The 9,737-nt window shown below is 35.2% G+C and overlaps 1 protein-coding gene across 1 annotated transcript; it reads left to right on the top strand.

Moving 5' to 3' along the window:
• Positions 1–520: 520 nt before the first annotated feature.
• On the top strand, positions 521–8,188 carry elovl4b (ELOVL fatty acid elongase 4b). Its single transcript, XM_026199755.1, has 7 exons — positions 521–742; positions 3,081–3,171; positions 3,259–3,446; positions 4,428–4,508; positions 5,243–5,414; positions 6,203–6,330; positions 6,861–8,188. Exons 2-7 carry the CDS (start codon positions 3,105–3,107, stop codon positions 7,125–7,127), a joined length of 903 nt encoding a protein of 300 aa, XP_026055540.1. The 5' UTR covers positions 521–742; positions 3,081–3,104; the 3' UTR covers positions 7,128–8,188.
• Positions 8,189–9,737: the final 1,549 nt, after the last annotated feature.

Genomic DNA, 9,737 nt, shown 5'->3' on the forward strand with positions numbered 1-9,737 from the left:
ATGATTAAATGTATAAATGCATAAAATAATACCTAAATAATATGAGAATATTATAATTATATTACATTATTAAATATGGAAACAATTATGTATAACTTATACAAATAATATAAAAATTATGTGAATAAAATATTTAATTTATTAAAATATTGAATTAGACGTTACACTATAATGATGTTGAAAAAAACATGTAGGCTATCTGTGTATAATAATAATAATAATAATAATAATAATAATAATAATAATAATAATAATAATAATAATTTATATATACTGAATAGGCTAAAAAAAGTTATCTAATGATCCAACAAAAATATGTAGTCAGTTTAAACCTTGTGTCTATTACAAATATTTTTGCTACGTCCCAAACAGATAAACTTTATGTTAAGATAAATGCTGCTTATGCGTCTGTTGACCCGCCGTACAAGATTTGCGCTTTAACGCCTAAACAAAGGAATTATCCGAGCGCACCGGCACGAGCCCCCACATGGCGCGTGTCGACTGCGCATGCTCAGTGCCGGACAGCCCGGTCTCCAGTCAGTGTCAGACACTCTGATCAGATGCGTTTACCTCATATGCTCCAGTCCCGTTACATTCAGTTTGACTTCGCGTATTTATTCCCAAACCTCGGGGTTGATGTGTTTAAACGCACACTGTAGATTTAAATCCAGACAATTATTTACTCGCATATTTTACCTGGGCTGCACAGCACCTGATGTCGGCATAGGCACGCGCTCGCAAGGTAAGACTGTGTGTGTGTCAAGAATGCATTTTTTCTGCATCGGTACCAGATTTCAGTCTATTTGGCTTGGAAATGTGCATGCATTTCAATGCAAATGACAGTTCACTGCAAACTGTCAGATACAGTTAAATCGCTTTAATGGAGATTAGTCATGTTCCCTAACGGAACCATTCAGTAGCACTTGTTGAAAGCCTGTAAGTTTGTCTGCAGGCTTTAAAATAAAAAGGTTTAGAGTTTGATATAATAGGCGAATATTTGAGAGATGCACAAATAACTTTTTACTAGTTCTTGAGTAAACCATCTTGTACTAATGCTTTTAAAGAACCCAGAACCCAACGTACTGATCTGAGGAAGCTGTAAAGAAACATTCATCTCAAAACTCACTGTTATGGTTGGTTTTACATCATAGAAAAAATATATTATTTATTAAAATTATTATAATCAACAGTAGAGCAAATAGTTGCATCTCAGCCAGACACTGTTCTATCCTAACAAACCATGCATCAATGGAAAGCTTATTTATTCAGCTTTCAGATGATGTATAAATCTCAATTTTGGAAAATTGACACTTATGACTGGTTTTGGTACAGATGGACAGTTGCAAATTGATTTTCTTAGGAGTTTCTGGAAAAGTTTTAGGCCTTGTAGCTTGTAGTTGGGGCGTCTGGTGGTGATAACCTTCATGGCGATCATCCCTCTGAGTGCTGCGGCCTCAGATGTGGGTCGATGGGCATTCGTACTTACACTTTAAGCTCGTAGATCAAAAGGAATTAAAGCCTGACTGACAAATGCTGGTGAAACCTGCTGACACACGCGGACAGAGGCTTTTGTCTTCAGCGGGGATGCACAGGAACTTTGCACTGCATGTCCGCATGTTTATTCGAACAGCTCCATCTCTTCCATTTTATAGTGCAGAATCATTTATGCCATCCTTGCATGTTAAGTAGCCTCAAAACATAGTTGCAGACTTGATCTAAACTACAAATTGTCTGATTGGCATTGCATTAGATACAAAATATCAAACTAAGAGGTATTAAGAGGTATAAAGCACATACTACTAGTAACAAAGTAGTTTGTTAGGGTTTAAATTCTTAAACAACATACAATCTTAGAAAAAAGCGACAAAAGCTGTCACAGAGTCAGTATCTTTTTGAAAGGAACAAATATGGACATTGTAAGTACATATATGCACCTATTAGGATTAAAAAATCTATTGAACATTTCCAATGTTACTGTCCAGAAATAACAATACACAATAGTGAAGCAGGTTGTCACATTATATGGGGTACAAACGGCCATTAAACAGCAAATTATAGACTTTTTAAGTAGGAAATGCAAAAACGTGAAAATACTAAACCAGCGTTTTGGTCAACAGAAATTGCGATTAATAAACTGTATAAAGAAAACAACAACAACAATGACAACAACATTCAACACATGACAGCTTGCCTCAATATAAATGTGATGACCTGAACCAACCTGAAAAACACTCTTGTCCTAAGAACAGTTCAATCTTCAGTTCGAATATGCCTTCATTAGATAACTAACTCTTATCTGAATGCATTTTAGTGCATTTTTATTATGTACACTTGTTAGATTTAACAAAATTATGATGTTGGAATTTTTACTCAAAAGCTTATCGTTTTTGAGATTATGACATTGTGACAACTATGAATATGAAGACAAGAGTATTCTGTGACTGTGCTTGTATTTCATACACGCATAAGCATACTTTGCTTCATTTGACTATTTTCTTCCGCAAAGCTTAGTTTAACCTGATGTAACCCCAAGTATTTTTAAGCAAAGATTATTCTTTAAGTTTCACCTGTGAATTGGACAATTTTGCATGTGTGTTAAAATTGGGACCATATACAGCTATCCTGTTTTCCTTCCGTTTGTCTCAGTCACTAACGAGAGGGCAGCTAAATACTGCACGGGTGTCAGCAGGACTGATTATGTAATGAGACTGGTGGACTGTGACTTTTATTAATTCTGCTTACCTGGCGCTCAGGTGTGGAATGTGGTTTAGTTGCTGATTTAAAATAGTGACACTCAGTAACACGTACATGTCTGTCACTATATTCTTGTGTTCGCCTTTTGGTGCAATAAATCTGTAAAAAAAAAAACAGCATCAGTTTTTAGCGTGCTGTTACCTACATCCTACATTTAAGCTCAGTTATTGTTTAACAGTATCTTATTATAGCACATTTATATTGCACATGAGTAATGATTTAATAAATAATTGTATTGTCCGACAGATTTTGTCCTTAAGGAATTGTCTTCATACTGTGCAAGGAAAAGACTTTAAAAAGCGTCTATTCTGTTTGTTTCTTCACAGGATTATCATCTTAGAACTAGAGCCATGGAGACAGTCATTCACTTTATGAATGACTCTGTAGAGTTTTATAAATGGAGCCTTACCATAGCAGGTGAGAATCTTTTTACATGTATTTTTAAGAAAATGAAACTAGCTAAATATTCTGATTGGAATTGGGTTTTGTGTGTTTAAATCTCAGATAAGCGTGTGGAGGAATGGCCCATGATGTCGTCTCCGCTCCCCACACTGGGGATCAGTGTTCTATACCTGCTCTTCCTGTGGGTCGGACCCCTTTACATGCAGAACCGGGAGCCTTTTCAGCTCAGAAAAACCCTCATTGTGTACAACTTCAGCATGGTGCTGCTTAACTTCTACATCTGCAAAGAGGTCTGCTGAACTCCCGCTCAATCCATTTGAATCTAGTAGCACCAGTCATGTTTATAGAGGCCTCACAAGCATAGTTGCATGGAACCAGAAAATAGTACTGGTATGACAGGATTCTTTCTAAATACAGTTGCACTACAATATGTATGGTAAAAAAATTAAGAAATTCCACATTATACATAAGTTTTTCCAACTTTACACTATGAAGACTGAAATCACAATGCTCTTATCTGTTTGTGCTCCTTGCTTAAATATATAAGCTTGTTCTCCTGTATACAGATATAGAAAATATACTCACAAAAGCAAATGTATCATATCATTATTTTATTAATTTTTTTAATTCAGTTATCTTCCTTTTGCTATTGGCAAATTGTTGTTTGCAAATATTTATGTGCAAAAGCAAAAGCAGAAATCTAACTTAATGTAGTGTAGTTAATTTTTTAAACAAGACATATTTGTACATTATATATGTACACAGTATATCTATCTATCTATCTATCTATCTATGTTCATGCAAAGTATTTTGTTATTTTATATTAAATATTGTTCAAAATCTAACATAATATAAATAATAATAATAAACTGCAGGACTTCCCACATATGCAACGATCCTGTCTGATATTAATTATTATGCAATATCATTTTAGCATTACCATGTTTTTAAAGTGCTCACTGTGTAACAAACATCAATAGTAAAATAGCAGTGATTTCAGCCCAACATGTGCAAGACTGTACCACAGACAGGTCAAGGACGTTTGCCACAAGATCACTGCTTCAATAAAAAAGTGACACATTTTACTTCTTACACAGGCAGTCTGTTGCTTGTTTCGCAAGTACAACTTTTACATGCACAAGCAAAATGCTATGAAGGGACGCTGAAATGTGCAGATTATGTTTTCCCAAAGCATAAGGAATAAACTGTGGCCATTAACAATTCTATGGGCACAAAAATAATAATAATGAATAATGTGTTTTTGCCTCTAGCTGCTTCTGGGCTCCAGAGCGGCTGGATACAGTTACCTCTGCCAGCCTGTGAACTACTCCAATGATGTGAATGAAGTCAGGGTAAGAGATACACTGTTTTCCCTTAAACACTTTTACTTAATTGAAGACATACCATGCTATTGTTTCATATAAAGTGAATTATACACAGACTAACCCAATCAATTCACAAATCAGATTGAAGCCATGATCTTGTAGAGTAGTAGCGCCTCAGAGGGTACAGTTGTGGGGAAAAGGGAGAGAGTTGAGTAGAGCTCTGTGAGAGCGAGGCTTAACTGTAATCAAGAGGCCGCTTTCACTGACGTTGGTTAGAGTTCCCTCATGCTGTTGTCTTGGCATGCATCGTCACCCTCATTAGCAAGCTTGGTTTCCCTGGTTACGCGAGGACAGAGATGAGGTCAGGAGTCTCCCCACCTGTAGGCCACGCCTCCATTCTCATGGCTCTTGTTACCAGTATACCTAAACTGCAAATGAATTGCAATGTATAATTTTATACCTATATCCAAAGTGACTTCAGCAAAGCTTAGGTTGTATGTCTTGATCAAGGCTTCAATGGTTATTTGACAGAACATAAAATGATAGAACAAACAGTAGATCGAAAGACACACAGTTGGATGGATGGTGAGAAATAAAGAAAACATAAATTGAAAACAAATGATAGAATTATGGATCTAATGATAGATAGATAGATAGATAGATAGATAGATAGATAGATAGATAGATAGATAGATAGATAGATAGATAGATAGATAGATAGATAGATGCGTATCATCACTGATACCGGGGTGTTTCTGCAGATAGCGTCAGCACTATGGTGGTACTACATCTCTAAAGGGGTGGAGTTTCTGGACACAGTTTTCTTCATCATGAGGAAGAAGTTTAATCAGGTCAGCTTCCTGCACGTCTATCACCACTGCACAATGTTCATCCTGTGGTGGATCGGCATCAAGTGGGTTCCTGGCGGACAGTGTGAGTATATATACACACACACACATATCCATTGATTAAGAAGACCTAAATATACCCAAATAACTACATTACTGCTATTGTTGTCAAATTAAGCCACTTGTGATTATTATAGGCTAGACCAAAGCCTGAAGTCCTAATGCTAACCTAAGACTAAGCCTATATTAAGCCTAAAATGAGGCCAAAATATATTGTAGAACTGAACAAAGATATGACAAAGTCCCTTAATGAATGATTTATCAATAGGACATCATGTTTTCGTGTTTTTCATGCTTTTATCTGAAGTTACTTAAAGGCTAGTTCACCAAAAAAATCGAAATTCTGTCATCATTTGAAGGTGGGTTTCTGTTCCCTTGACTTCCAGAGTATTTCTTTCCGTACTGTGGAAGTCAATGGGGACCAACAACAGTTTGGTTACCAACATTTTTCAAAATATCTTCTTTTGTGTTTAACAGAAGAAAGAAACTCATACAGGTTTGGAACAAATTAAGGGTGTGTAAATGATGACAGTTTTCGTGTTTGAGTGAACTATCCCATTTATTTGCAAACATAAAAGTAAACATAAAAGTACTTAAAAGTAAAAGTAAAAGTAACAGTTCATGCATTTCTCGTTTTGAGATTTGAGGAAAGGTTACAGATATTCAAAAGGTTAATCTTGTGTCTCAACAAATGTTGGTGACACATCCAGAAGATTTCAAATTCAGTGCTTGATCTTTAATAGCGCTCAATATTTTGTTGGAACAACATATTTTTGATGTTATATCCAACTAAATCTCCTTCCCTCTTCACAGCTTTCTTTGGTGCTACGATTAATTCAGGCATTCACGTTCTGATGTACGGATACTACGGCTTGGCAGCGTTTGGACCGAAGATCCAGAAGTACCTGTGGTGGAAGAAATACCTCACTATTATTCAGATGGTACAAAAACACTCCTCAGCCCTATTAAAGTGGTGTATATAAAATTATCATCTACCAAACTGATACGGATTGCTTAGCTCAAGGTACATAATTCTATAGAAGCCTGTTTTCGTCATGAAAAAAAAAAAATAGGTTAACTTCACCTTTTCTCTCACAATGACATTGTGCAGTTGTGTGAGTTTATATCTCGCAATTTGTAATAAAATACACTGATTCAAAAATCTAATTCATAAAAAATCATTCGTTCTCTGAGTCTATAAATGTACAATCAATCTGGTGTATTTTTCTCAGAAGTCCACTACATTATTCATAGTGCATACAGTTACAGTTCATCAATAAATTGATTTAAAACAGTATCTCGGCCAAATAATTTAGCAAATAATTACAATCGGTTGAATACAGTGAATCATTATTTCAGTGAATCACTACTGAGGTCAAACAGAACACTTCTTGGTATACTTTAAATTCTTCTAGACTACTTTGTAGCATTCAAAGAGGCTGTGGATTTCTGTTTTTTTGCCTGTGTTTAGATCCAGTTCCACGTCACCATTGGCCACGCCGCTCATTCTCTCTACACGGGTTGCCCATTCCCGGCCTGGATGCAGTGGGCTCTGATTGGCTACGCCGTCACATTCATCATCCTGTTTGCCAATTTCTACTACCAGACCTACCGCCGCCAGCCACGCCTCAAGACGGCCAAAACTGCTGTGAACGGCATCTCCAATGGCACCAGCAAGACATCGGAGGTCACAGAAAACGGAAAGAAACAGAAGAAAGGAAAAGGAAAGCATGATTGAAAAGAAACAAGACAGTAAGAGGAAAAACACTGGGTCTCACGGGCTTCAAGAATAGCCATGTCTCAACTGCTACAGACTGTTTGGTAATTCATAGCAAACTACTCTGAGAAGTTTCGTTATCATTTGGTGGGAATAGTCCGTTTTCCTTCACAAAATCGCATGCTTTTCCACAAAAACAGAAAGCTAATTCTCTTGAATGTTTTTATTTAGTATAAGCAGCAGATGAAAGATTCTTACATAAATGGTTTGGCTGGACGCTTCACGTGTGCTTCCTCTGGTCTCGATGACAGCCAGCTTTCCTGAAAGACTGAGCCCTTCAACAAATGATAATGAGAAAGAGTCGTTATGCAAGTCTGAATCACTTCCATAAAACACGAGGATAATCCCACTTTCTAGTTTTTTTATAGCTATCATGATTGTCTGTTTGAATCTTCGGTTGTAGTGAAACAGTGGTGTTTAAGGGCTCAGGTCAATGTTATTAAAATGGCAACATGGTTCTACCAAAGAAAATTGCCGTACATTTGGTGGGTTTATATTCTTGCATTAGATCATGTCATTATTTGAATTTAATTTCCTGTTCAAAACAAGTTCCTGAGATTTGCGTGCAGTAATGTCAGTGTCATGGCTATATACTCAGGTAGTTTCAAAGGTTTTTGTTCCACATGTAAAATTGGACACATATACTGCATACAAACACACACTTGTGTCCTTAATGTCTGTTCGGGTATGTGTACTCCTATTGCTTTGTGCATGTAGCTTTTATTACGATTTTGCAAGTTATATTACATTACAGTTATACTTATTTTGCTTTTTGTTCCCTTTTATGAAAAAAAAAAAGGTTCCTGTGTTAATACAATCCCATGATTGGAAAAAAGGGTAGACAAAAGATGTTTGAAAACAGCTATATATTTTCTGTATGACAATCTTAAATTCACACAGGAAGCTGTGTTTGTGATCTGTAAATTGTGTACAACTGATTCTTACAAATGTCAACGTTCCTCTTATTGTAAACAAATATATCAGTTTATACAGAACTGAATGAAATAAACAGGATGTCAACCTCATTTTTTGTCTTCCCTCACTCTTTTCATGTGTGAATTTTCTAATTAGTTAGAAAATGATTCTCTCCATCTTTGTTTTGTTTTGTTAATTCAAGCATTATGTTTATGCCATAGAATAAAACAACTGAAAAAAGAATTTCAAGACAACTCCGAATTCAGACTTTTTTTCACAAATCATAAACCTCAAAAGGTTTTTTTTAATTTTTTTTTGCAATTCCAAGTTCATCGCACAGTTCTATCTTTTCCCCTGAATTCTGAAATCTCACAATTCTTTATTTTTTCAGCCATGACTTTTAAATTCAGTTGTTGTTTTTTTCATCAGGATTGCAAGATAAAGTTACAATGACATTTTTTTTTTATTCCATAGAGGAAATGGGTTTTCATACTGTAACAGTAGTTCATGATCAGCCAATCAGAATCATTCCAATGAGCTGGAGTATTTTGAAGAAACAGGTGACAAAACCACATTGCATGCTCATGATCAACAGATGTAATTGTGAGTTGGTGTGGATGCTAATATAGTTATGGTTCTTTGGTCTTTAAACTTAAAATCTTGCAATAGACCTTAGCTCGTCTCTTGCAAGCATCCATGACAGTTCATAATTGACTTTAATATGAGAGGGGGATGACAGTCTTATGTCTGACCGCTTATTTAAGCAGTTCACAGACCTTCTGCCTCCATCTCTCTCTTCCTGGACCTTTAATTAAGTGTACTCCGTCCGCAGTGGAGCTCCCAGGCCAGAGCTTTGAGGGGTTGGGCAGACAGATCTGGACTAATCAGGCTGTAAATTGGCTTTAGCTGTAAAAGAGCTTATATCCACGTCAGAGTTTGTAGCGCTATTCAGGTCACAGTGGGGGAAACCTACACTGGTATCCAACTAAAACTATTAAATAGACCAGATGGATACAATAAATATGACTTTACACATGACAGTAGCAATATCCACAATCCCCGAGAATTGTTCTATATAGTATGCCAGATAAGAAAATAAATGTCCATTATGCAGGACAAAAAGAAGAAGTAAATTCTGCTCTAAATAGAGAAAATATACTTAATGTTTTGGGGAATTTTATATTTGACTAATATATTAAAATAAAATAAATGTTATATATATATATATATATATATATATATATATATATATATATATATATATATATATATATATATATATATATATATATATATATATTATTATTATTATTATTATTTATTTGTATTTTTTTTTTGTCCAGCTACAAACAAACCAATCCATTTTTTTTTATTAGCAACATAATGGAACATTTCAATTCAAAATGTAAATGAAATATTCACTCTTTGATCTAAAGAAGTTTATTTAAATAATGCATTATTGCTTTATTATTTTAACTGTTAACTTTAAAAGGACAGTCTAAACTGTCTGACAATTGATTATTATTTTGACATGGTATAGCCAAACTGAAACGTTGGTATTAGTTAATCTAGTACCTTAAAGAAAATGAAATTGTTTACTCGTACTAGCTACCATCTTAAAATTCTTGCTCTCCAAACCCATTCTACAATTTCTCT

This window comes from Carassius auratus, chromosome 23 (genome assembly GCF_003368295.1).
Source record: "Carassius auratus strain Wakin chromosome 23, ASM336829v1, whole genome shotgun sequence".
NCBI classification, from domain to species: Eukaryota; Metazoa; Chordata; class Actinopteri; order Cypriniformes; family Cyprinidae; genus Carassius; species Carassius auratus.

What these genes read in the sequence shown, in the direction of transcription:
- elovl4b (XM_026199755.1), top strand. Translation starts at nt 3,105, where the DNA reads ATGGAGACAGTCATTCACTTTATGAATGACTCTGTAGAGTTTTATAAA. An exon ending in ACTTCTACATCTGCAAAGAG is followed by an intron (nt 3,447 to 4,427) that starts GTCTGCTGAACT and finishes TTTTGCCTCTAG; the next exon opens with CTGCTTCTGGGCTCCAGAGC. An exon ending in GTGGGTTCCTGGCGGACAGT is followed by an intron (nt 5,415 to 6,202) that starts GTGAGTATATAT and finishes CCCTCTTCACAG; the next exon opens with CTTTCTTTGGTGCTACGATT.